Source organism: Desmodus rotundus, chromosome 5, assembly GCF_022682495.2.
Source record: "Desmodus rotundus isolate HL8 chromosome 5, HLdesRot8A.1, whole genome shotgun sequence".
Classification (NCBI taxonomy): domain Eukaryota; kingdom Metazoa; phylum Chordata; class Mammalia; order Chiroptera; family Phyllostomidae; genus Desmodus; species Desmodus rotundus.
Window position 1 is genome coordinate 142245984 of NC_071391.1, and position 27989 is coordinate 142273972.

Below are 27989 nucleotides of genomic sequence, written 5' to 3' on the forward strand. Positions count from 1 at the left end.
GCAGCCCACAACCGCCTCAGCTCTCAGAGGAGGCTGAGCTTCTGAGAGGACTTGCTGAACGGACCCAGCCGTCTCTTTGTCCAGCCAGCATGGAACCAAAGCGGATCAGGGAGGGCTACCTTGTGAAAAGGGTAAGCAGAAATGCCATCTACAAGGGTGTCACTGGAGGCAGGGTTGGGGAGGACTGGAGTCCAGCTTTGCACTCTGTACGCACTTGTTTTAAGAATGTTTAATGCTGAAGCTACTGGGCTGGACTAGGAGAACAGTGCAGCATGTAGTACATTCAGGAGGAAGCCAGTACGGGTCCCACTTCATTCTGGTTCGTGAAGGTGAACTAATCTCAGGCGCCAGCACAGCTTGATCTCGTGGGACTGAGAACTCCAGGCCACAGGGTCTGGAAGGTGAGGGTCTAAGCAAACTTCCTCACGACTTACAGTATCCTTCTCAGGAGCCACACATGCCTGTCATGCTAAAAGCCTCAAGGTCTTCTGCTATAGCGGTTACTTGGAGACACTGTTTATTTGTTATTTAAATTCTAATTGCCCTGTTTTTTTTGGAGGAGAGAGAGAATCATATGATCAAAGATGAGCTGATACAATAATACTATAATTGCAGGTTATTTCTTGGGCTTTTTTCTTAGAATTGGTGCATTAAAACTATGTTTTTTATTGGGCTGCAATCTCTTCATTCGCAATTCTTAGTGAATTGATGTAACATGCCATCAGGTGGGAGGTAGTGTGCCATTTTTAGGACTGGAAAGTAAGGACACAAGTGCACTCAGAGATGCTGAGTCTCGCTGGTGTGGCATCAGGAAATTAAATTGTATTAGTACCGTGGTTTTTCTTCTGGTGGCGAGCGTGTGACATGTCACTGTGAAACTCCCCAGGGTGTGGAGTTCACACACAGAGCTCAGTGTCATCCTGTGGCCAACACCTATGTAAATAAGCACCCTCACACTGATCCACGTGAGCTACGCAGGTCAGAAATGAACTGAATTCAGTGCATTCCTTCAGATGTCCAGCCTTTTAATTGAATGACTGCCTGCTGTGACTTTTAGGCTGTTTGTTGGTTTGACATTTTAGCCAAAATGTTCCACTTATAAGGACATTAAATAGCACACGTCGCTGCCTGGTACTCTTTTAAAGCTGGAAAGGACCTTAGATCATCTGGCTTCATTTCCTCATTGGCAGAAGAGGAAATTGAGACCCAGAAGTTGGATGACTGCCCAAGGTCACATGGCTGTGACAGACCAGGAACCCGCTTTTCTGAGACCTGAGTTTCTTACTTGTGGCACTGAGCTCTGTCCAGTATTCCAGGATTTTCTCAGAATACGTTTAATCTAAGTTAGAATTTGTAATGCACCCACAGTAGTGAGAGGTATGAGTGGGTGCAGAACTAGAATAAATGAGCCCTCAGCTATTATTCTCTCTAGCTGGTCATGTTTTGAGACATCCTTTGGAAAAGACACGCACATATATACAAAAGTATATGCAGATTCTTTGCAATAGGCTTCTTTCCTGATTGCTCGGGTTAGTATCCTGAGAAGAGCGGGTGTGTGGAAATATTTTCTGCAAAGGTTTTTTTTGGGGGGGGGGGTTAAAAACAATTTAGAAATCTTGTAATGAAAATTGCTGTTATTAAGTGTGTGTTTTCATATATTAAACTCCATACATTACAAACAAGTAGAAGACTCATCTCTATTAAGTGGAGTTGCCCCATTAGAAAATGGGGGTTACCAAGTGGGGTTTTCAAGCACGTGAACTTAAATGCACAGTTTTTACTGCTTTCAGAGCATGGCCTGTAAAAGCCAATGTAGAAAAATGTAACTAGAAAGAAAAATAGTGAAATTTTATATTGCTATTTCCACAATTATAGCTTTAGTAATTTTTGCATTTCCTCTGGGACATTTTGAACACTCTTTGTTGTAATATATTAAGATTCCTTAATTTGTCATTTTAATTTTTTACTTTTATTTATTTTTTGTTTATTTATTTATTTATTTATAAAACCTATAACTGCTTTTTAAAAAGATTTTATTTATATATTTTTAGAATGAGGGGGAGGGAGAGAAAAAGAGAAAGAGAAAAACATTGATGGGCTGCCTCCAGCGCTCCCCCAACCAGGGACCTGGCCCCCAACCCAGGCATGTGCCCTGACCAGGAATTCAACCAGCGACCTTTCAGTTTGCCGGACGATGCCCAACCCACTGATCTATACCAGTCAGGGTGCTAATTTGTCATTTTAAAGAAATGTTTGGCTCAGGAATATTCCCTTTGTTGGCTGCAGAACTACACCTGAAGCCAGAATTTCCTGGGAAAGTGCTGAAGTTCTTAACTTCTTTACATGTTAAGCTTTTTTCAGATACCTCATATATATGGTTAAAAAACATATACTACATATACATATTATATTGCTCACACACATGACATATGTATGTATAACGCGCGCATCTGTTATACACACATGTGTATCACATGTGTGCACAATGTATATTACACACACATATATATTATATATAAATACACCAGGAACCTATGCATGTTATGTAGTAGGTACTACATAGGTGACCATGGTTATTAATATGTACATCAATGTTGATGTACATACACTTCAATAGATAGTAGCCCTCTTCCAGATTCTCATGGGGATATATACTGGTTCCTGGGTTGGTTGCCAAGTTAATAGCGAAGAAAGGACCAGGAAAACCTTTCTCTGACAAACCTTGACGATAGTTTTTTATGTTAAAGCATGGCAGGCTGTCATGTACGAATCTCCCTCCCTGCTCATTTTTTCCTTACACAGTTTCAGATATCTGGGTGGTAATAAAAATACCTTTCTCCTTATTTTTGTTTTATGAAATAATTTAATTGGCAATAAAGATGTTTGGGGTGGAAAAAATACAACTTTAAGAAAACTCTGGTGAAAGGAGTTTGTCAAGTCAGAAATCTTGGGGTCAGCAGTCAATGATATTCACTATAAAATGTTTCTGCTTTCCTTCTGTGTGAGGTAACTGCATTTTACAACGCAGGTTTCTTCCTTTGCCTCCTGCCTAAGATCTTTAAATAGAGATGATGGCTAAGAGAAGAAGAGGAAATACATAGTTCTGTCATTTTGCAATTTTTGTCATTCTTAATAAGAGCCAGATTTCCTTGCTTCAGAACCTTGCCACTTTTGAATTAAAAAAAAAAAAAACCACATAGAGGTTACTATGGGGGCTAAAAAAAATGAATACTTTTTCTTCCACTTTCTAAGTTCCAGCTGGGCTAATAATCAAATTAACAAAGAATGTGTAATGGGAGGAAATCAAATTTTAATACATTCTGATGAAAAATTCACATAAGCAAGAAACTTCCAAAGACAGTGAGGCAACATTTGGTATATATGACTTTTTTTTTCTTCTTTTTTATTGTTGTTCAAGGACAGTTGTCTCCATTTTCCCTCCACCTCTTTCTCCCACCCCACCCATCCCCATGCCCCACCCTCAATCCTATCCCACTTTGGCTTTATCCACGTGTCTTTATACACGTTCCTTAATGTTCCTTCCCCTTCTTTCCCCCATTATCTTCCTCTCCCCTCCCCTCTGGTTACTGTCAATTTGTTCTTTATTTCAATGTCTCTGGTTCTATTTTGCTTGCTTGTTTGTTTTGTTGATTAGGTTCCACTTATAGGTGAGATCATATGGTATTTGTCTTTCACTGCCTTAGCATAATGCTCTCCAGCTCCATCCATGCTGTCATGAAGGGCAGGAGCTCCTTCTTTCTTTCTGATGTGTAGTATTCCATTGTGTAAATACCACAAGTTTTTGATCCACTCATTTACCCATGAGCAGCACTTAGGTTGCTTCCAGCACTTGGCTATTGTAAATAATGGTGCTTTGAACATGGGGGTGCACAGGTTCTTTTGAATTGGTGTTTCAGGATCCTTAGGGTATAATCCCAGCAGTGGAATTGCCGAGTCCAAAGGCAGTTCCATTTTTTGTTTTTTGAGGAAATTGCATACTGTTTTCCACAGCAGCTGCACCAGTCTGCATTCCCACCAACAGTGTACTAGGATTCCCTTTTCTCCACAACCTTGCCAGCACTTATTGTTTGTTGATTTGTATATGATGATGATCGATGTGAAGTGGTATCTGATTGTGGTTTTAATTTGCATCTCTCTGATGGCTAATGATGCTGAGCATCCTTTCATATGTCTCTGGTCCCTCTGTATGTCCTCCTTGGAGAAGTGTCTGTTCAAGTCCTTTTTTAATTGGGTTGTTTGTCTTCCTGGAGTGGAGTTGTGTGAGTTCTTTATATATTTTGGAGATCAAACCTTGTCTGAGGTATCATCTGCAAATATATTTTCCTATCCAGTTGGTTCCCTTTTCATTTTGCTGATGTTTTCTTTAGCCACACAGAAGCTTTTTATTTTGATGAAAACCCATTTATTTATTCTTTCTTTTATGTCCCTTGCTCTAGGGGACATATCAGTGAAAATATTGCTGTGTGGAATGTCTGAGACTTTCCTGCCTATGTTCTCCTCTCTATATACAACATTGTTGACAAAGGAGAAAAGGGGTGGGGGAGGGGGTCTTAGATTTCAGAAGTGAGAATGGGTGATTTACAGGTAGTTGAGAAAGAGCAGAATGTAGATGGCAGGCAAATCCTTGCTAGGTGACTTAGGAACAATGGGACACAGGGTATCTAAGCTAAAGGCCCCTGCCTGGAGCCCCCCACTTAGCACATTTGATTCAAATTAGGTTAAGGCAATATTCTAAGATTTCCTTACTAGAATAAGTTTTACTTTTCTTTTTTCTTTTTTTAATAGTTCACTTTTATTGTACTTTTTCCATTACCATTTATCCCCCATAACCTCTTCCACCTCCCCCCACTCCTCCCCCCACACTATTGTCCTCCTCCGTGAGCTCTGTTTCTTTTTTTCTCGTGCCTCCACCCCCAACCCCCACTCACTGTCCACACCCCACCCCTGTCAGAGCTGTCAGCCTGCTCTCTATGAGTCTGTCTCTATTGTGCATGTTATTTTAGCTTGTTCATTAGATTCCAGATATGAGTGAACTCATATCTGAACCTTTTTGGCAGGAAAGTGGAGAGAGCCAAAGTTTCTTTCTGAGTTCTTTTTTAAAAAAATCCTCACCTTAGGATATGCTCATTGGTTTTAGAGAGAGAGGCAGGGAGGAGGTGGAGGGGGTAGAGAGAGAGAGACATGTGAGAGAGAAACATCAATCTGTTGCCTCCCATACGCACCCCAACAAGGATTGAACCCACAGCCCAGGTGTGTGTCCTGACCGGGACTGAACCCGCAACCTTTTGGTGTACAGGATGACACTCCAACCAACGGAGCCACCTGACCAGGACTCTGAGTCTTATTCCTCAATAACCAGCTCAAAATTGATATCCCAAAAAGCAATTTCAGGGTGGCAAAACTTTGCTTCCTTTCTCTACCAGGTAGCAGCCAGTTGCTCTATGAATATGATGTCATTCAGTCCTGACCATCCTATGCAATAGTGTCCTTATCCCCACCTTACAGATGAGAAAACTGAGGCTCAGAGAGAGTAAGTGACATGCCCACAGTCAAACAACTGGTAAGAGGACCACCTGGGATTCAAACCCAAGCTTATCTAACAGCAAAGCCCAAGGGCTCGTTGACCCCGTGCAGCTTGCCGAAAGGCAGGATTATCCAAGCCAGCAGAAGGAAGGTCAGATGCACTTGCCAGACAGAGCGAGAGTGAGGCCTGGACAAACAGTAGCATTATGGGCAAGATTGGGTTTCGTGACATCAACCTCCCTTTCTCTCTGATTACGGGTTACTTCCAGCCAATAAACATAAATGTCTTTTGGAGGTCATTGAAAACATACTACTGATTTAGATATGTTTATAAGCATACCTTAAAAAAAGAGAGAGGAGCAGGTCATGCAATTAATAACCTGGACTCTTCCACGTCACATCCTAAACCAACCTCATTCCTAGAGGTTTATGGAGCAAACTGTTGTTGAACGTTTGACAACCAATCCAGAAGGCTCTTCATGCAGCGGGATGACCCAGAGAGCGGCTTAGGGTTGTGGGTGGCCTGTCACGCTGGGAGAAAGCCCAGGAGTTGGGGTGCCCAAGGACAAGTGGGTTGGGCAGGAAAGAAAAGGGTCTACAGAGAGGAGTGGGAGAAGAAGGAAAGCCTGGGGTAAAAAAGAGGACAGGAGTCAGGCTAGACTCTTTCCATACAGCTACCTTGTCTTCTGGACACAGTGCTGTTACATAATCTCCAGTGATTTGCACCCAATGATTCCTATTGTCATAATAGCTAACAGATGTCGTGTTTACCTTGCGGCAGGGACAGATCTAAATACTTAATGCATTGATGCACTAAATTAACAGAGAAAAGTGGGTGCCACTCTTATCCTTACTTGACAGATGAGGAAACTAAGGTACAGAGAAGCAGAGGCTTGCCTAAGGTCACACAAAGCTGTGCCTAATCACGTTACATGTGGCCCTCTCGGGCTTTTATTGCATTGATTTTTCTGTTACAAAGCATTGTTGTGGTGATGGGTGGTACCCAGGAGAACCGTGTGCCAGAATGATTTCCCAGAATTTCCTAGGAAACTATGTAATCTTATCTGTCTATATGGTAATCACTTTAGAGCACCTGCTACAAGCCAGCCGTAGTATATTATTTCATTTAATCCTTTCAACAGTGGAAAGTAGTACAATATTATCTTTGTTTTACAAGCGAGGAGACTAATGTTTAGAAAAATTAAGTAACTTGGCTATGGCCAGACAGCTGGAAAGTGGCGAGGTTGAGATTCGAACCCGAACTCCTAATACACCAGAAATCACGCTCTTGAGCACTCAGTGCTGTGTCTTTACGTTCACCTAGCAGGACTTTGCTGAGAGATTGTCCACCCTGAAAGATTTTATTAATATAGAAAAACATAATACTGAACAAATTAGTTTCCTTGCCTTCAAAGAATTGAAACAGGCACATAATAGCCATTTATCTGGGATGTTATACATGTGATTTCATGGATCAGGTTGGAGAACCAGAAGATAAAATTTACAATGCAGCAGAAATGAAGATGTAATTTAATGCAACACCAACTTAAAATAACGTGTCCCATGAGTGTGGGATAAGCGGTCATGCTACTCACAGTTCTGTTTTAGTTGAATATGTAGGTTTTGACCATAACATAATTTTCCATTGAGCTCTAAGTCAGTACATGAAACGAGAAGTTTGAGGGAAAGGAGAAGTTGAAGGAGGTGTCCTCACTCTGTGGGAAGTGACTCGGAAGGGGTTCTAAACACCAAAGTAAAGTTGCTCCAATGCTCAGCAGTGGGCTGTGGCTTCTCGCAGCGAAGCTGCTCACACAGGAGGACATGCCTCAGTTTGTTCATTCTTCGAGTTGAACTGGAGTCCTCCGTCAAGGTCACTCTCTCGCTTGTTAGACGGTGAATGTTGAAGAGCAGAGACTGTGTCTTACCCCAACACCCAGGCCGGTGTCTGAAGCATAGGAGTTTCTCTATCATTATTTGTTGAATGAACATGTCTCCAGGAAGGAAACTTGTCTAAATCATAGAAACCAAGGAATCGGGGGTCCATATTATAGTTAATTTTAATGTGTTAAAAATTTCTAATGAGGCCCTGGCTGCTGTGGCTCGGTTGGTTGGGCACCATGCCACACACCAAAGCAGAAGTTCGCCGTTTTGATTCCCAGTCGGGCTGCATGCCGAGTTGCTGGTTCGGTTTGGATCAGGGTGCATAAGAAGGGCAACCAGTTGATTTTTCTCTCTCACATCTATGTTTCTGCCCCTCTCTTTCTCCCTCCCTTCCCCACTTTCTAAAATCATTAAGCATGTTCTTGGTTGAGTATAAAAACTTTCCAATAGGAATTCATTTTTAGATGATCATGTTAAATACACTTTTAAAATTTATTTACCTTTGGCTTGTCGGTGAGACCCAAAGGTTGGCAGGGACGTCTTGAAACTGAAGATCTCCACAGGGTCACAGGGACAACAGCTTTTTGGGAATAGACATATAGAATCTGAGGGGCAAAGGCATATTAAACCTTGAAATAGCTTGTAATTGAATTTTCCACCCGAGGCCTGCATTTCCTTTGCTATTCCACAGCCAGCATGCTTGAATGCCTCTTGTGTCAGGGAACTCACTAATTTAACTTTCTCTCTTAAGTTATGCAGCAAACTGTTTTTTCCTGAAACCTTCACAACCTGTGACAATGTCTGACACTTTGAACACAGTCCTCACCTGCTCTGCCTGTTCCTTTTTGGGCTAAAACCTAGTCATTTCTTCAACAATCTCCCAAAAGAGATGCCATCATGTCACTCTCTTTTGAACAGGCTCTGGTTTAGCTGCGGCTTTGAGGTTTCCTGAGCTCAAGGTTATTCTCTAGGCGCGCCTGAGAGGCACAGAATTATAGGAAATAGGTAGCACTTATTGAGTGCTTCCTATGTTCTAGATACTGTCATAAGCAATTTACATGGATTATTTTACTTAATCTCCCAATAACTCTGAAAAATAGTGTAGCATTGTTCGCATTTGCCAGATGTAGAAAATGAGGTGCAAGAGCTTGCTGAAGGTCACACTGCTACAATGTGGCAGAGCTGGGGTGGGAGCCTGGGCCACCCCGCTCCAGAGCCTGAGGTCATCTACTGATTATGCTCCGATTAAATTCAGAAGATGACTTTCCTCACTGTAGATCTTATGCTTCTGTACAGCCTACAATGACTTCAGGGTTTTTTTTTTCACAGCCCACATCAAACTGCTGACTCATAAAGCTCCTTTTCTTCATGCCTATTTCCCCAAATTTCACCAATACACTTTATAAACCTTTACAAAAAATCATCAAAGTATTATATCTTATTTAATTTTTGTTTCTCTGAAGATTGAAAGAGTACATTTTTAGGTCTGTTGAGCCTGAATGTTTTTCTTTTGAGAATGGCTTGCTTAGATTGTTTGCCCATTTAAAAAATTGGGACTGTTTGTGCACTTTTTATGGATTCTAAAGAGTTTTAAAACACGTATTAAAGATATTAACTTAGTTATATGATAATATATTACAAATATCCATATTTTATTTTATAGGGTTTTATTATTGTACAGAAGTTCAATTTTTTTATAGTCAAATATGTTGTCCTTTAAGATTTCTTCTTCCGGTGTTACGCAGTGCCAGACTCTTAGGCACTAAACTGCACTAGTCCCAAGATGACCAACAGTTATTTACTGGGAAACTTTAATAACTCTGTATCAGCATCTAAACCCACCCACTGCGGCGAGTAATTAATTGTACAAGGTTTCGTCTATAATGGGAAAAACAGACGCGTGCTACATATATTATTAAAACATTTTATGATTATATAAAATCATAGTCATATGATTTTATGAGGTTATGTGTATACCTACCTAGCTGGCCCCCCCCCAAAATGATTTAGATTCTAATTGCTCAAAGCTACATGAGAACCGAAATGAAGATGGCACTTGAGGGGAAGTGGAAAGAGCATAAAATTGGGCCTCAAAAAACCTGGATCCTAGTTCCAGTTCCACATTTGCGGGTCAGGTGTGATGTGTCCTAGGCGTTGCAGGGTCACACTTCCAGCTTTGCTCTTGGGTGAGTGCCGAGAGGACTGGCGACAGGAAGGGTTAAATACAGGGGAGCAGAGAGGAGGTGCTGTCAGGTTGCTGCGTGAGAATCTGGCCGCTGTCTCATGGCTGTGAGAAGAGAGATCACCCACAGTCCCATCATCCTGGCCTAACTCACCCCGACCCAGGCTGGAAGAACCTTTGCACTTTATCGGGAAGCTCTCATTTCTCACATTTTACAGAGGATCCGGCTTCTCAACGCGCATAATGACCCTGAGTCCCAAGGGACGCATCCTCCTCTGACAGACGCCTAAGGCTACGTCTGAATTAAGAGTAGATTTACTTTAATTGTCTACAGAAGTAATGCAGTGCTGGCTAACCTCTCCCAATTTATCCCAATTCGCAGGTCCAGAGCCTGCGGGACTGTGGCAGTTATTGGTCTTTGGTAGGCCTGCGGTGGAATATAACATTTTAGACTTGAAAGGCATTTAGCAGTCATTTATTCCAACGTTTTACTGTGCATATAGCTCTTATTATTATCAGTTATTGTAATTATTTCATTAAATAGACTTGTCTCTGTTTCCCTTAAAGTGTATCCTAATTTTAATATATTGTAGTGTCATGTATTGCCCATGTATTAATTTTCCCAAATTATATTTGAAAAATTTCAAGCGCACAGAGAAATGAGAAAAATGGTATAACTACCTGTATACTCTTCACCTATTAACTGTTAACATGTGGCCACGTTCGCTTTCTCTCTCCACGTCTCCATATCCTGTATACACATACACACATATTTTATGAGAATGAGCTGCAGACATCCTGCTACCTCACCCTGAAATACTTCAACCAACATATATCTTCTACGAATTAGGACATTCTCCACAGCTTTCCAGTTTATGTGCTATTTTGCACTCCGGCCTGCCACGTTTGGGAGTTCCCGTTACCGTCCTTGCCAACTCTTGCTCTTCTCAGTCTTCGAAAATGTCAGATATCCCCGTGGGTGTGCAGAAGTGCCTCGCTGTGCTTTTAACGTGCATTTGCCTGCTGAGCGATCATTCGAACACCTTCCCAGATGCATTTTGGATAACTTCTTTAGTGAAATGCCTCTTTTGGTCTTTCGCCCATTTAAAACACAGGTTGTTTGTGTTTTTCTCGTTGATTTGTGGGAACTCTTTGTATTCTGGATACAAGTTTCTCCCAGATAAATGTAAAACAGAAAGGTATGTAACTGAACTTATTTCATGTGTTGGCATAGTGTCCAACCTCGCCTATTTCCAAGGAAGGAATATAGTCTGGTGTTAGTATGGATAGTCATTCTGCCTGTGCAGAAAAGAGATAGTGTTTTATTTAAAATGTTTTTTCAGTAACTAAGATAAAGGAAACACTTGGACAAGTGGAGCGATAGCCCCACAAGTATTTACACTTTCTGCATAACTGGACTTCCCTTTCAGGCAGCTGGGCCTTTATATAGCTCTCTGTGTTTTCAGATAAGCAGCAGGGTCTCCTGCGAACTGGATGATAATCCTGTTCTGCGGTAGTCAGGGCCGGGTCCCAGGGTGACCTCATGGGTCCCAGGGGGAGCGGCAAAGCACCCTGTTTTCTTCCTTTTCCCAAACTCTCCCAAAGTGTAGACGAGAGGGCCTTCCCTGACCAGCCAGAATGGCTCTTTACCGCACAGGGGCAGTTGACTTTAACCCAAACCGCCGACTTTTCAGTCAGCGTTTTCCTAAACTCCACGGACGTGCACAGCAGTGCTCTGACTTTCCAGACCGTCTCGCAAGGGATTGTCACACAGCTCAGCCATCCCGCACGCAAGCCTGCTGTCTGAGTTTCTTCCTGACACTCACACTCAGATAAAGGCCGATTAGACCACAGGGTGGACGTAACTGCAGCTCGCACGCCACCGTGTCTGGCCCCCACCCCTGTGGTAAACACAGCCATTGGGCCATGCCGCTTTCCCAGGGGGTCCCGCCCGGCATCCGCTACCGTTCAGGGGAGTGGGCACTTGAGGCAGAATCTCTTTGCCGTCCCCGAGTTGAACTGGACGCGAGGGGCAGGGTGGGGAGCAGAAAACAGGCCCCGGAAGACCAAGAAGAGGAGAGGTCCATACTTTATTCCCTTGGTAACGACCCATGAGAGGCTCATGGGCTGATTACAGACGTGCATACAGTTCATCTTAAAATTTTTTAACGTTCTAGAAGAATGGCAGTCCCCTCCTCCCTTGAAGGCTGCTTTCCCAGCACGCTGGTCACACGAATGTGGGCACCTGCGTCCACACTGGCCAACTCGAAGCCATTTACCAAGGCCTGCACCAGCTATAGAGTAGTTTTAGGAAACATTGGTTCATGGCTCTTTTTTTCTCCTTACAGGGGAGTGTGTTCAACACCTGGAAACCCATGTGGGTTGTACTGTTAGAAGATGGAATTGAATTCTATAAGAAGAAGAGTGACAGCAGCCCCAAAGGAATGATTCCCCTGAAAGGAAGCACTCTGGCTAGCCCTTGTCAGGACTTCGGCAAAAGGATGGTGAGTTGTCATTACTAGCCACAGTGACTGTTTTGCCAGACACGGACCTTGGGCCTGTGCATAGCCTACAATATGGTGGTGGCCAGTCCCCCTCCCACCGCCCACACCCCACCCTGCTGTGTTTCATAAGGGGCCTCAGGCCCTTGAGAAGAATTATTCCTAATGTGATGTGTTTTGATTTTTAGTTTGTGTTTAAGATCACTACGACCAAACAGCAGGACCACTTCTTCCAGGCAGCCTTCCTAGAAGAGAGAGATGGCTGGGTTCGGGACATCAAGAAGGCCATTAAGTGCATTGAAGGAGGCCAGAAGTTTGCGAGGAAATCCACCAGGAGATCTATTCGGCTGCCAGAAACCATTGACTTAGGGTGATTTTCTGTATTTGCTTCCTTCCATCCCTTTCTTTTCTCCATCCCTCCCTTTCTTTCTTTGGGGAACTCTCACAACAGGTACTGTTCCAAGGCTTGCTTTGGTCACCTCTGAAGGCTGTATTCACTCTTCCAGGTGGACTAAGATGTTTCCCTGCATCTGAAGGAGTGATCATGGCTTCTCCAAGGCCTAACAACCGAGGAGAGAAAGAGATCCAGAGAGAGAGAATTTATTGCATTTATGAAGTAGCCATAATAAGCTAGTCTTGAAAGAAAGCTTCAGGATCTCTAGGAAGGGAGGAAAAGACAGGGGCTATGCATCCAAGTATGAGAGGTTTCAAGTTCAGGTACACACGTTCACACCGTCAGCAAGGACCAGCCAAGCTGAACACCCATCCTAGGCAGGAGCCATTTGTGCCCTGACCTGGTTTAACGTCCTCTGACATTGACTGGCTTGGACCTGAAGGTGATGGTTGCTGTCTAAAGGTTGTTACAGGTTCACAGGTAAACTCAGCCCCTGCCAGGGGTTGGGAACAGGGTGCCTTCCTTTCTTTCTGCACATTTCATATCTTCAATCACACAAGTCCCCCCCCCCCTTTTTTTTCTGGGATTCTTGTTGCTTCCTGATACTTTTGCATTTACATCGAGTATAACCTGAAAGAGGAGCCCAGTTGGAAAGAGTTCCGTTGGTTACTAAAAGTTTTCAACAACTGTTCTGTTCGTTGAGACCCTGAGAGGGGCTGAAGAGAAATCCTTTCTACAACCCAACACAAGAATTACATGACACAGGAGTGTGACAAAGTTTGCACACTGAGCTTGGTGAGACTGAGCACCTTCTCTCACCAGGAAAGCTTTTTGGCAAAGACCCAGGAGGAGGCACCTGGTCCAGCTGCAGCAGCTGGCTGGGGTCATCAAGTGACCACACTTCTGGCCGTGGCTGTCAGAGCTGAGTGGGAGTAGTGTTCATGCTACATGGAACCACACGATACGTGGAAGTGCCCTTCTGTTTAGTTGCTTGCAATTTCTCTGATCAGGCTGTTTTCAGTTTATTACTTCAAGGACAAAAATGGGAACCTCTCACTGTTGTGCATTGTCTCATAATTATTAGAATAAGAGATAGGCTTAGTTAAAACATTCACTTCCCTGGAGGCAAATATCTATTCTAGATGGTCTCCTGATGGACACTTAAAGAACTGGAATATGGGGATTGGGGGACCTTAAAAATTTATAGAGTGTGTATAGAAAATTGGACCTGAGAACCTTTCATCTTTGCCACCTATTTGAGAGCAACTCTCTGTCTCAGGTATTAGGTGTTAAATCAACAAAGAGCTTAATGAATTTAAGAAATAATTATTACCTTCCTAGTACATTTTGTTGAATGCTCTGCAGGCCACAGAGTTATGTAAGTACCAGCTCTGCCCTTTAACTACTTGTGATCTAGTGGGGAGGTTAGAGCAGGGGCCCCTGGGGAGGGGAGAAGCTTGTGCTTATGGTCAGCCTCTCCAAGGTGGACGCCCTGAGAGGAAACGCTCCCACTCACCTGTCTGTTTTCATCTCTGTGCAGTGCTATGTATTTGTCCATGAAAGACACAGAAAAAGGAATAAAAGAACTGAACCTAGAGAAGGACAAGAAGATTTTTAATCACTGCTTCACAGGTAAAAGGCCTTGCAGGTCTGAGAGGGGGCAGCTGGGGAAGGCAATACAGAGTTCCTGCTCAGCCTTACATGTGGGGCGGGGAGGTGTGGAGCATGCTGGGTGGATGGGGTCATATGATGAAGACTGGTGAACATGAGAATTGAACTTCCCCAGTGTGGAATCACAAATAAGGGTAGAAAAGTACTTTGCTGTCCAAGATATAGTTTTGGGAATTCAGCTATATCAATCAAAGGGTCATTTTTCTCTCCCAATAAGTGGCATTATGTTAAAATGGATACAGAGTTGAATAAAATGATAAACAGGAAGTAAGAGATATAATATAAGATGTAAGTAACCATATTAGGGATGTCTGAGGCTGCACAGAGTCAGGCATTAAATGTTATGTGTTTAGGAAGATACTGTAGTGGTTAAAAACATGTTCCTTGGGGCCAGACTGCCTTTGTTCAAATCCTGGCTCTGCAGCTTGCTGTAAAACCTCAGGCCAGTCAATTACTTGGCCTCTGTGTGCTTCACTTCCCTCGTTTATAAAATGGGAATAAACATCCACTTTATCGATTTGCCGTGACATGCTTAAAACGGTGGCTGGTGCACACTAAGTACTATACTGTGCAAGCTCTCAGGGTGGAGATCACAAGTCTGTGAAGACAATCAGTTCTGCAAGTTCAGGAAAAAGAAAGGTTCAGAGGGTTGTTGGAATGAACAGAAGATGGTGCCTAAGTCTGACCTTAAAAGATGGATAGAATTTCAATAAGCATTTGTGGGAAGAAATTCTGATGAGATGGGCGAGTGGATGGTGAGTTCGAAGTTATGGAGCAAGAACATGAAGAACATGCATTTGGAAAAGAAAATGACCACCCTGGTAGCACTGATGGTTCATTAGGGGGCAAGACAGGATGTATAGTTGGGCCTACGTTTGTCTGATGGCAGCCCTGGCTTACCTAGGATGGAGTGGTCAGGGGAGGAAAACTTGGAGAGAAGACAACAGATGTAGAATCCAGTGGACAGATAATTCACGCAAATGGTCCAGGTCAAGATCAGGAAGCTGGAGAGTTAGACGGTTTGACAGGGTAGTATCCCACAGGAATTCAGCTTCCTGGAATGAAGGCAGGAGCCCATTCACATCAGAAAAGACGGCTGAGATTTGGGTCCAGGTACCAAGCCTGGGTAGTGGTAAGGGAAACTGACAGGAGCAGGGCCCTAACTCTGGCAGGACTGAGGTCACCAAGACAGAGCCTAGGACTCGGGGAATGAGTTGGGGAGTAGGGATGGGGTTATCAATATAGATCTGGGCACAAGGTCCCGGCCAGACTTACTTCCTATGTGACCTGTTCCTGAGTCCCATAGGACTGGGCTAGACCTTCCTAAGTCCTCCCCATTGAATGCCAAGGTAGGTTCCAGAAATTCAAGGGTGGGGGAGTCAAGCCTTCACGTAGGAGTCAGGTATTCTCAGCAGCAACCCAAGTCTATAGCAGAGACTGGGACCCAGGCACTCCTGACATGTGATGGAAGACCTCAAATGTCAGGTGACGGGGAGGGTAGACTGAACTTGTCTTCCAAGCCTCTGCAGGCCTAGCTGAACGAGGATGGAATCTGGGATTGCAACACTTAAGTGAAGGCCCGCTGCAGGTGTAACTCAGGCCTATGGTCCCTCAAACTCTTTCAGCTGTAATATTCTCATCTGTAGAATGTGGTCTGCAATTATTGCCTTACCTCTTTTACAGGGTCTCTGTGAGGAGTAAAAACAGAAATTCAGTATTCATTAGTTTATCCCTCTAGAGAAGGAAAAGGAGACAAAAGCCTTTCATATACAAAATTCATGGAAGGCTCACTAACCAACGGCTCTCACTCCGGTTTCAAGGATGGCATACTCCCCCACTCTCTGTCGGATGACTCAGGCGGGGCCCACTGCCTGTGCTGTTGGCTCTCTGGTTGGCTACACTTGTGAAGAACATGTCATTTTTAATACAAAGCTTCATTGTAGCCTGCCAATAAATAACCCAATTCATGGATTAATTTCATTTTATTCTCTTTGCAATCCTCTCCAGAGGTAGAGGTTGATTAAATGACCCTTCAATGTCCCTGCTACCCTGCAAAACCAGGGTGACATTCAGTGCAAGAGTTATCATCAGATTTTAATTTAGGACATACACATCTGACCAAGTTATTTCCTGCTTAAAAACTTGCAGTGGCCCCTCATTGCCAAGTTATTTGATGTGTCATCAAAGCTCTCCCCTGACTCTGTGCCTTCCTCTTTGCACTGTCTCCTCTGGCCTTTTCTCCATCAACTCCTTCCCTTATATCCCCAGCAAAGCTGCTTCGTGCCTGTGCGAGTCTGTTCACCCTGCTGCTCCCTCAGCCTGCGCTGGCTCCTCTCCGCCCCTGCCTTTTGAGCTTGGCCGACATCTACTGTTTTCAAAGCCTGGGCCCAATGTCACTTCCTCTATTCAGTTTTTCTTAACGGTGCATGAACAGCCGCGTTCCCCCACCCACCCCGTCTGAACCTGCCTGCAGATCTGGCCCAGTAGCTCCACTGAGCGGACCCACAGCACAGCAGCTCTCACAATTACTTATCACCCATCTCTCCACTCGAGATCCCTCAAGTGGGTCTCCCAAAGCCCATCCCAGTACTTAGCACCTGTGGGATGCACAATAAATGTTTGTGTGTTAATGGAATAAATGAGTGGGTTCGTAAAAACTATTTCATCGATGATGCATTGCTTCTTAAAGAACACGTAGATTTAAGGAGGAAAAAAAAACCCTTTACACAGTTCCTTTGTTTCCAGGTGTCCATCCCACTGATTTTGTTTTTCCTTCTTGGAATCAGACAAATTAGACACATGAGTGCTCTGGAGCTTTCCAGAGGTGACTGCCAGTGTTTGTTCTTTGGTTAGGAGAGTTGACCTTCCCTCTGATGGTCCCATCCAGGTAACTGTGTCATCGACTGGCTGGTTTCCAACCAGTCTGTGCGGAATCGCCAGGAAGGCCTCATGATCGCCTCCTCACTGCTCAACGAAGGGTACCTGCAGCCTGCTGGAGACCTGTCCAAGACTGCGGTGGACGGTACCGCTGAACACCCTTTCCTGGACAACCCCGATGCCTTCTACTACTTTGTAAGTGAGAAAAGCTACCCAGCCACTCTTCCTGTGGCAGAGATTGCTCTGGGCAGATTCTGGGTTGATTTCCGTTTATACCCACACGTGTGAAGGAAAGGCCCAGCCCTCTACCGAGAGCTGTTGGGTGTTCTTGACTTGAGAGCTGCCCCCAACTCAGTGCTTGCCACGCCCAAGTGGTTCAGTTTAAAGGAAAATATTGTTTACTTGAATAGTTTTCTTTAAAAGGACTTGTAAAACTTTACTATGTCTATTCTTCTTCTCAGCAATTATTCACTTATAAAAATGGATTAGGCCCTAGTACATGCTGCACACTCTCTGAGACAAAGGAGATAACAGCAGTTTAAAAAAACAAAAATCGCAGCCTTCACAGAGCTTCCTTCCCTGAGGGAGATCCATAAAATCACAATATGCTAATTGCATTTTTCCAAATATACACTGAAATACGCAACTTAATACAACATGCACCCATGTTCCCTCCCCCACCATCCTGTGCACCACCCACCGCGGGCAGGCTTACCACAGATTGGGAAACACTGGATTACACAGTAGGGACCTGCCCTTGGGCCACGTGACAAACCCTGCAACAGCGGATTTCTAGGGGGATTTTGGTAGTTTTATTTCTATTTGGGGATCAAAGCACAGAAGTTAGGAACTTACTTAAGAACCCTTTACAAAAAATATGTGAATGTCCCAGAGAGAGTTTCATTTCACTTTGGGGGAACTTCCACTGTCAGTATGCATATTTTTCAGACCTTTAATTTGGTTGTTTATAGCCATTTAAATGTGGGATTCTAAAAATACCCATCACAGTGGCTCCTCTTCCTCTGTATGACTCATGGCTTGCTTATAGCTAAGCAAGTCCCAGTTCCCTGATGACCTCGGAGGATGAGGCTGAGCACCAGCTCTTGGCCTTCTCAAAGTAGAAGGGCTGAGTAGCACAGATCATACTGGAGCTCTTGTTATTCAGCGTATTATAAGTTAGCCAACTCTACTTTCAAGGATGCAGCCATGGGGTCCCAAGAGAAGGAAGGCTTTGAAGAAAGAAGTGTGCTGAGCTAGACTTAAAATACAGGGTGGGTCAAAAGTAAGTTTACAGTTGTTCCTATGGAAAATAATACATAATTAATAAATAATGATAATACAAGAAAAAACTGACAAACACACAATACAATATATAGATGATGTTTTACAGAATTGTACACTTGAAACCTATATAATGTTATTAACCATTGTCACCTCAATTAATTCAATTAAAAAAGGGATAAACTCTGTGTTTTGTGTACTCCACCTTGCGTAGCTTGAGCAACCCAAGAAAATGAAATGATATCAATAAGATCACATGAGTGGAAACTAGAGAGGAAGATCCATCTAAAAACAAGATAAGGTGGGAGGAAAAATGAGATAACCAAGGACAGCCTTTAAAGTTCAGATTGGGATATGAAGCACAGGAGAAGGGGAAGGAGCCTACCCCATTGCCTGGAAGTCGGGGGAGGGGAAGGGGGTGTGCTGATGAAGAGGATACAAGTAGCAATACGCCTACGACTGGTCTAATAAACTTGCTATTTTGTTTCTCAATAGCCAGACAGTGGGTTCTTCTGTGAAGAGAATTCCAGTGATGATGATGTAATTCTGAAAGAAGAATTCAGAGGGGTCATTATCAAGCAGGGATGCTTACTGAAGCAAGTGAGTGACCACCACTATCCTTTTCTAGCCTTTCCCTTCCCCCCAGTTCCTTCTTCTTTCTAAACCACCAAGTGGTATTTTGTTTGGCCAATAGTCAGCTCGTGTGTGAAGCCCACAGAGTGAAAGGTAGACGAGTAGCTAAGTAGATGCTCAAAGCAGCATTGGGTCAGGAGGACTGAGGCAGGCAGGGCAGAAGGTGCACCTTGGAAAAAGGAAACGACTCTGTTACCAATATCATGGGAAAAAGAGATGTTTCAAGAAAAATATTGACCTTTTAATTAGCTGGAGGAAATCCATTGGCTGAGAGATGCCATCCAAAAGACAGAGATGTTTCATAATAAAAGTACCTGTTTGCTTGTCCTTCTTCTCTACAAAGTAACCAGGAAACAGTTATAAGCCACACCCAGAAGAGGGACATCATGTATGGTTGAGAACAAGCAAAGGGCCAGTCCAGCCTGTGGGTAGGACATAGTGAGGCCAAATCTAGGGCATGTCTGAGGCCAACTCTGCAGGAGCAACAGCAAACAAAGGTCAAATCCAGTTGGAAGGCACAGACTCAGTCCTGGGGGGAAGTCGTGTGCAGTTACCAAGTGTCCACAGGTATAGGTCACTGCTAGTCTGGGAGGCAAGGGTTGGGGTGAGCGGAAGAGCTATAGTTAGTTACCAGGTGCCAAGGCATGAGATTCCAAGGGATAAGAAAGAGGGTATGAGGGCTGGGGCTGAGGGAGAAAGCCAGGGCCAGCACCTAGTAGAGGCAGAAGCAATTGGAAAACAAGGGAATATTCAGGATGAAATAATCTGATACCAGCACATCGGCTGCTGTACGAAGCCAAGGCTTGCCTTTCTGGTTGTGCTGTGAGCTGTCTTAAAGGCATGGTCAGTGTATAACAGGGAGAGTCTGATCGCAGTAAGGAGATTTCTGTGCACTGTCTATAGGCTCCGTGGGACTGAGATTTGACTCATCTCATAGAGGGACCCTGAACCTTCAGGGCAAAGGGAGAACAAATGTTGAACATATTTTTACATTAAAAAAGGGAATTTGGGCTAATTGAGATTAGGTACAGATGTGGATTTTGAGTTTCACCAGGGCAAGTGGGGAATTAGCACGATAAACTTACCTTATATCAGGGTCCTAAGAAATAGTACAGCAGAGATTTGGAAATTCACACACAATTCTAATAACTTTTACGACAGGGTGACCAGTGACTAGGTTAAAGGAAAGTCATAGGAGCAAGGCCAGCCTTACATAGGGAAGAGGGACAGAGTTGGCCCACTGCCCTCTTCCTCTGGTTTTGCCAGACACCCCTACCTTCCTGGCTCTTTGATTAGAGGTGCTCAGACGTAGCCATTAAGACAAGAGTAACTTGGGAGGGAATTTCATTATTTTCTTATGTTGATGATTCCTTCCAGAATTCTGTATTGTTATCAGACATTAATGACTTTTCTTGAAGTAGTTGATCGACAAGCCCCAGTCTAAAGAGGACCCCTGAGAAAATTGAACATGAAGGTTGAAAAGGGGTGAACAAAGACTGAGCTGGACGGGCGTCATCGGGGCAGAGGTCCCCCCCACCCCAGAGGAGACCCAGGGTGGTGGAAAACTGGCTGAGGATAGTGGGTGCCTGCATGTGTGTTAAGGACAGTGGGACTAGAAGTAGGCCTGCTTCCACGTTTTCCCTCACCTCCCTTCACTTGGCCTTCGATGGCTACAGTTTAGCCTTGGCTAGCCCAGCTGGTTCACAGTGTAATCCTCTAGGGACCTGTCAGCATGCCAGGCCAGTACATGCCGCCTCTGGGCTTTATAGCTCCCCACGGGTGTGTGGCCCGGGCTGAGAACCACAGACCTGGCTTTTTTCTTAAGAGCTAATTTATCCTATTGCCATATGCTACCGTCCAAATAGTCTTCCTTATAAACCTCCTTTAAACATGAAGAAAACAGCAATCTATGTGCCTTCAGGAATTTTGTTCTTTTACAGTATTTTTTCTTCTCTTTTTTAGGGGGCTGGGGGAGGGCACAAAAACCTCTTTTATTTGAATTGACAGCCCTCTTTAATGTTCCCAATCTCTTAGTTCAGTGCTTCATAACCCTGGTTTAAAGGGAATTTTTAAAAATGCCCTTTTTAAGTGCCATAAAAACTAAGCCTCCCTGGGTCTCCTGCTGGGACTTAGCCTAAGTTAACCTACTTGGAATGCTTATAATGAGAAGCGGCACCTGTGTTCCACACCTTAGATGGGGAAGTAGCTGCGCCCCGTTGGAGGTCAGGCCCCTCCCCGCCCCACCTTTCCCTCCCCACTTCCCCCATCCCAGAGGAAATAGTTCTATTTGGGGGAATGTAACAAATTTAAGGATGAATGAGATTGGATTGTATTCAATATAATCCTTTTTAATATAATTTATTCTGTTGTCACAATACATATCTGGTTTCTCAACCAATATAGATTCTTTGATGGGGAAGGACAATGTGTTACACTTCTTTTTTTTCTCGTATCTGTTACAAAGTTCAGCATCCTTCTTGGTCTATAATAGGCAATAAGCATGTGTAGAATGAATTCAGTCAAATATAAGCAGGTGACTTTGGCAAATCAGCAGCAATCTGTGGCACCTCCAGGCATACATGCATTCCTTAAAGTCCCTCAGGAAATGCTCATTAGATGAGAGGTGGCCAGGCAGACACCCACTTACTGACATCAAACTCTTCAGCATGTCACGCTGGGATGCTAGTGTGGGCTGGAAGGGAATATGGTGGTTGGCCAGGGTTGGCTGATTTCACATCTTTCCACCGACTCATGGAAACTTGGCATTCACCCAGTAATTCCACAGGAGGACGGGCTTTGTGTGCCTGTAGGTCAGGATGAAGCGGTATGGGCAGAAACTCCAGGGCCCGCACTTTATAGGCAGCATTGGCTAAGGCAAAGAGCAGAAATTCTTAAGGAGAATTTTAGAAACTGATGCTTTGCAGAAACCATTCTGGACACAAAATAGCAGATAGAAACATTCTGGGCTCTCCCTTATGACTCCACAGGGTTCCTAGATTCAACCTTCAGGCAAGTGAAGACTTGAGATGAGCTCCTTGATCAAATGACTGGCCACATAACTCAGATCCATTCCGGAAGGCTCTCTTTAAACTCCTCCGACCAGAATTATAAAGGAGGCACTGTTTGCTAAAATTATAAGTGTTTTATTGTTTTCTACACAAGCACAATGAACAATGTTGGAAAATTTATTTATGTGCCTGTCAATATGTGGCATGTTAAAGAACAAAATTTTTCGTATTGGCAACATAGAAGCTATATATCTTTTAATCTAATAACTTTTTTGGCTTCTGAGTTATTTAAGTCACTTGAATTTCTGTTGGAAATCATACACTCAGGTTGACTGTGACATTTTAAAAAACTGCCATAAGCTAATTGAAAGGTCTGGGTAAATTCAAGGCAATTCCAAAGAGATATGAAGCAGCTTCCATGTGCCAAGCACAGTGCTGGGCTTTGGAGGACCAAAGACAAACAAGATACAAATTCTGCCCTCAAAACCTACAGGGTCAGTGTTTAATTCCATTAGAAAAGGTGAAGTCCCTTCTTCCCCATCATGTCCAGCGCAACAAGCACTCCTCATTTCCTTTGATGCTGATGATGTTGGTCCCTGATGATGTGATGCCTGAATCATTGCAATGATTTCCTAATGACCTTTTACCTTACTGTCTTGCACCTGGCTCATCTTCAGCCCAGCAAGCTGATCCATTCTGTTTGTTGTCACCACATTAATCTTCACTTCCAACTCAGCGACAACCCCACCTTTTATTTTTACTGAGTTTCTTTCTGCTTATCCAACCTTGACTCAACAATTACTGATGAGCCCTGCCTTCTAGTCAGATTGCTCTTATTAATCAACATCTGAATGTGCCTTGTGCATCCCCACTGCTTTTCTGTTGTCAATGGTCTCTCCCCTACCTCTTTCTCACTCACATGGATAAGCATAGGTCTTTATAAGACTTCCTTTGACATCCAAACCCAGAATCACATATCTCTCTTTTATTTTTTTTTTGAAATCCATTATCTTCTACAACAATTATTTGATTTGGATATTTGCTATTGAATTTTTACACCTAGGCTATAAACTCTATGAAGACTAGGGCCATGTCTTAAATCTTATAATAGCCGCCACATTACCTAACAAAGTACATTGTATATACATAGCACTATTTTGTGTGATACCAAGTTGGAAGACATCTTAGAAATAATTTAATCCATAGTTTAATAACATCCAAATTGTTCATGGGACACAGTGCTAGCTCTCTGACAAAGATATGGGCTAGGGCCTGGTTTTCCTGGAATTAGTATTTCAACTATTTTCCTGTTTTTTCAATTCAGATTTATTTTGTAGGTACTGTGTGTACAGAGTGATGCTAAGAACTCATCATTTATTTCTTGTGTTGCTCTTGGATACAGGGGCATAGGAGGAAAAACTGGAAAGTGCGGAAGTTCATTCTGAGAGAAGATCCTGCGTATCTGCACTACTATGACCCTGCTGGGGTGAGATCCTGTGGTCAATAAATCCATTCTTCTAGAAGGCTCCCCTGGATCTATTCACAGGGCTTTCCATCCCCTTTTCTGCCCTGTGGACGTGCCCTTTTTCTCTTCACCCTCCCTCTTTTACTTCTCCCTCCCTTCTCTACCTTTTCCCACCTCCTCTTATTGCAAAGAATTGAGATTTTAGGCTTGAGGTCAGCATAAGCTCAGGGATGGAAGAAAATATCACTAAATTGTCATTTATTAGTCAACTCAACATAAATTTGTTTTGTTTGCTCCTATCTAACATTTTCAGAGAGACCCAACCAGTTCAACATTTTGCTCCTGGTTTAATGTGCAAAAAAGTGATGTTTCTCTTCCAGGCCAACTTGGATGAAAGCAGTGTTTAAATCTAGGCATTTAGACTGTTGAGTATTCAGAAGGGGCTTTTCTTCAATAAACTGAGGCACCTCTAAAGCGTAAAGACAACGCCGTCTGGGTTGGGTCCTCAGCCTCTGCTTGCAGTGCAGGGCTCTTTGATTCCCTCCAGTGAGGAGTAGTTGCATGGGGCCAAAGAGCTGTGCAAACACGCACGTCTTCTCTTATGGGTTCTGATGATTCAGCACTTCCACCTCCCCTCCCACTTTGCTCTAGATATGAAGCTCAGATTGACTTCTGTTTCTTCATTCTGCCTCCCTGGGCGAGGGGGTGGAGGATCTGGATGGGTTTCTTTTAAGCTCCTTCTGTTTTTATCTATTTTGGGGGCCCTGATCTATACCAGAGTGAGTCTGTGTGGCTTTTGTACCAACAAGGTAAGGTATATCCATACATTGTACTCTGGAAACATAACAAAGGACTCCTCTCTCCTCTAGGGGGAAGATCCTCTGGGAGCAATTCATTTGAGAGGCTGTGTGGTGACTTCAGTGGAGAGCAACCCAGATGGTAAGAATGAAGTCTTGTCTGAGATAGGTGTGTCTACTTAGGCTCCCTTCCCACACGTGGGCATCCTGAGCCAATGGCTATCAGTCATTCCATTGATCAGGCATAAGCAGGAATGAATCGCTCTCTGAAAACCTACTGTTTCCCTACTGCTGTGCTAGCTCTTTGGGCCTTGAGAAGTTAGAGATTTTGTGAATGCCTTGAGTAAGTCTTTGAGCAATGCAGAGAAAAATCCTTCACATCAGAACTGGCTTAAATGGAAACTTGTTACCTCCTGATGCCTGTAACTGGCCCATGACATTCCTTAATGGGAGGTTTTTACAGACCAGGAAATTTCTCACAAAAAAAGAAACAATTGTGCAGCGAGTGGAGGGTGTACCTGGGTTATAGTCAGGCCTGTGCTAGTCGGTTAGCAGCATGGCCTTGGGTGAACCACCTAACTAACCTGGGTCTAGTTCCTCCTCTGAGAATGGGGGACTTGCACCAGATGACCTCTGGGTTCCTGACCACAAGTCTATGATTTGATGTGTGCGATAAGAGTGGTGGTGTAGATCTGCTTCTCAGGTGTGGGCATGGTGGCATCACTGTGCAGGTGTGGTTTAGACATCCAAACCCGGGTTTCGCCTTGGCGTTTTGGGTTTATGATGTTATAGAGACTGATGGGAAAACACTGCAGCTGCAAAAGCCTAGATTTTTTATTTTTACTCCCTGAATCTGCTCACTCCCCTCTCCCCATAGAGTCCTGTTTTAGTTCGGGCCTAGGGGCATCTTGCTTTTTAATTCAAGGCGGATATTTTAAGTCTTGTCATAGTATTGGCCAGCTTACCACTTTCGCTGTTTTAGCAGAGACTCTCACTTAGCCTTTGATAAAACAAGTTCAGGCTCTACTGCTGATACTGGTGGTGGGCCTGGTCACTTCTTTACTTATAAATTTAAAAAGCTATATTAGGGTCAGCACTTCATTTGTATTATGAGTAGGGAAATTACTCATTAGACACTATTAGAGGTTACTCACTGAACTCTATTGGTATGCAAAAGTGAGACATTTAGTTTGTTTGTGAATTCTAAAAAATGTTTCTCCTTGAGTGTTTCACTTATTTCTTAAATACACATACACACACAATCGTATTATGTACCTGTCTATATAAATACTGCAAATATATTATCCAGTAAATATATATGATCATTAAATGATGGTAAGTTTGAATATTACATAACTGATTTTCTTAGAACACTCCAAAAACTGGGATTTCATTCCTTGCAGAAGGGGTGAAGTAGGCGGCCTTTCTGGTGCCACGTGCATTGTCATTCACGTTCTCTTTCACCAGGCAAGAAGAGTGAAGAAGAGAACCTCTTTGAGATCATCACGGCTGGTGAAGTTCATTATTTCTTGCAAGCGGCCACCCCCAAGGAGCGCACCGAGTGGATCAAAGCCATCCAGGTGGCCTCCCGGACTGGGAAGTGAGGATGCACCTGCAGCTCCTCATCACCCTCCTGCAGAAACCCCACAGAGAAGCTCGGTCCAGGATCTGGTCACTTCAGGTGACACATCAACAAGAGAGGGCCCAGGAATGGGAACTTTTCCTCTGCAGAGGTTCTAAATGTAGCTAACCACATGCCACGCGATGTTCACCTGCACCCCACCACATGGCTCACCGAAGTCTCTCTGCCACTCTCTGTGTCCCCCAAGCAGATATAGCAAGCTATGTGGGATTGGTGCACTGCTTAATCTCTCTGGACCTCAGGTTCCTCTTCTGGGAAACGAAGGGGAAGCTCCTCCTAGCTTAAAACCCAACAGCCCTGTGATTCTAATACCCACGGTCATCCAGCTGGTGTCCTTTCTTGGCTAAATCTTGGCCTTCAGAACCAGAGACAACTCTTTCCTTTAAAATTTTTCTGAAAAAGAGTCATAAACTCCTTTTATTCATTTCCACCTCATCCTCTTGCTCTTGGCCACAAGATTATGTATCAAAATGAAGGAGACCTCTTGTCTGCCTTCCTCCCTCTACCCAGAAACTTCCCGAGAGCCAGCAGTGCAGTGGTGGCTTTTAGGTCAGAGCCTTCTTTCACTTACTATATGCAGCCTGGAAAGTTATTATGTCCTTATTATGTCTTCTGAGAAAAGGACCCAAGGAAGCCAGGAGTAGCCGAGCTCTTTTCCATGCTTTCAAGCCACTCAGAGCAGGCGTATTCTACTCCCACTTCAGGCTGTTCTAAGAAGGGTCTATCTTTGTCCCTTTCAGGAGCCTTTCTCTATCATTTATTATAATTAGGATGGGGAACTCCAAACCTTTGAAATTGTTTCATTTGCATGTTTGCAGAAAAAAAGTGGCCATATGGGTTCCTTTAGTGGATTCTCTCCATGGGTAAGGGGCCTGGGCAGATGCCTGGCTAGTGTGTCCCCAACCCCAGCTCCAGAGGGTGCAGGAGCTGGACCACCAGCAGGCAGCTTGGATGATGGCTTTATACAAAGACATCACTGAGGGACCTAAGTCTAGACAGAGCTAGTGGAGGTGGCTGTCAACACTGACCAGTGCTTTCAGTTCTCAGTTAAGGACGCTGTGGTTGCACCTGAGCTTTAAGCATAAGCTGTGGCAGCTCCTGCTTGGCCATGAGGGGCCTCATGAACCCATTTGCAACCAAAGTAATCTGACCTAGATTCAAATTGGGTACCTGTTTCCAATTTTTGTTCATGTCCACTAACTAGTGATTCTAAGCCAAAACTGAGAAATAGACTGGGGATGTGTGTGAAGGTGTATTTCCCAATTTCAGAAATTTAATTTTATTGACCCAGTGAAGAAGGAAGAGTAGAAAATTCTTCCTGATTTTATCAGCTCTCTTTCTTCCCCCAATTTCACACAATATCCATGAGGCTCCTCATACTCCCAGATTCTTTTATCAATGGCCTACAGGGAAAAGACTGCCTTTTCCTGATTCTGTAGTAAACTGTTTTCCTAGACCATTCACAGTAGTTTTTCTATTCAGTGTTAAATGTATTTATTAATATGGAGTCCACTTTATGTTTGGAAATAAACATGCTGTGTTCAGTGTCTTTGGTGTGGTGACTCGAATGTTTTGCGTCCCATGAACGACTCTCCTTTACTGCGACCCACTTGCATTGACTGTGGATAATGCTGTGTCTAGTCTCGCAGGTCATCCCAATGATTCCATGATGTTTTTTTAACAAAGTCAGTCTGTTCCAGAGAATAACACAAATATGGGGAAAATAAAGATAAACTGGAAGTCTGTATCACTAATTTTAAATTTATGAATCCTTGATTATAATGTTCAGGCAAGCAAAAGGGTCCGTAAATGGTCATTAACTATTAAGGATGCAGTAAACTGTTCACATAAGGGAAAAGCAAGCCTCCTACTGGGGGGATGCTCTGTATGGTCGAGCAGAACATGCACTGCTCAACTCCAGGAGGCGCTGTTCTCATTGTAGTCTAAATGACTGTCACTCCTTAGGGTTTTCATTACACACTCTGCGTATTTGTACACAGTGGTCTGCAGAGAATTCAAAGTGTTATTATGACTTCCTAACACAAGCAACTAATTATTCCTGGTGGAATGAAGGGGTCACTTCTCAAAGTGGGTATTCAGAGTACAGGTCTAG

At 43.7% G+C, this 27989-nt stretch overlaps 1 protein-coding gene across 1 annotated transcript; it reads left to right on the forward strand.

The window, feature by feature from the left end:
* On the forward strand, positions 1–27423 carry PLEK (pleckstrin). The gene is made up of 9 exons (XM_024553041.3): positions 1–131; positions 11956–12111; positions 12297–12478; positions 14043–14134; positions 17061–17245; positions 18827–18931; positions 23375–23458; positions 24307–24376; positions 25702–27423. The coding sequence occupies exons 1-9, from the start codon at positions 90–92 to the stop codon at positions 25836–25838; spliced, it is 1053 nt and encodes a 350-aa protein (XP_024408809.2). The 5' UTR covers positions 1–89; the 3' UTR covers positions 25839–27423.
* The last annotated feature ends 566 nt before the right edge of the window (positions 27424–27989 follow it).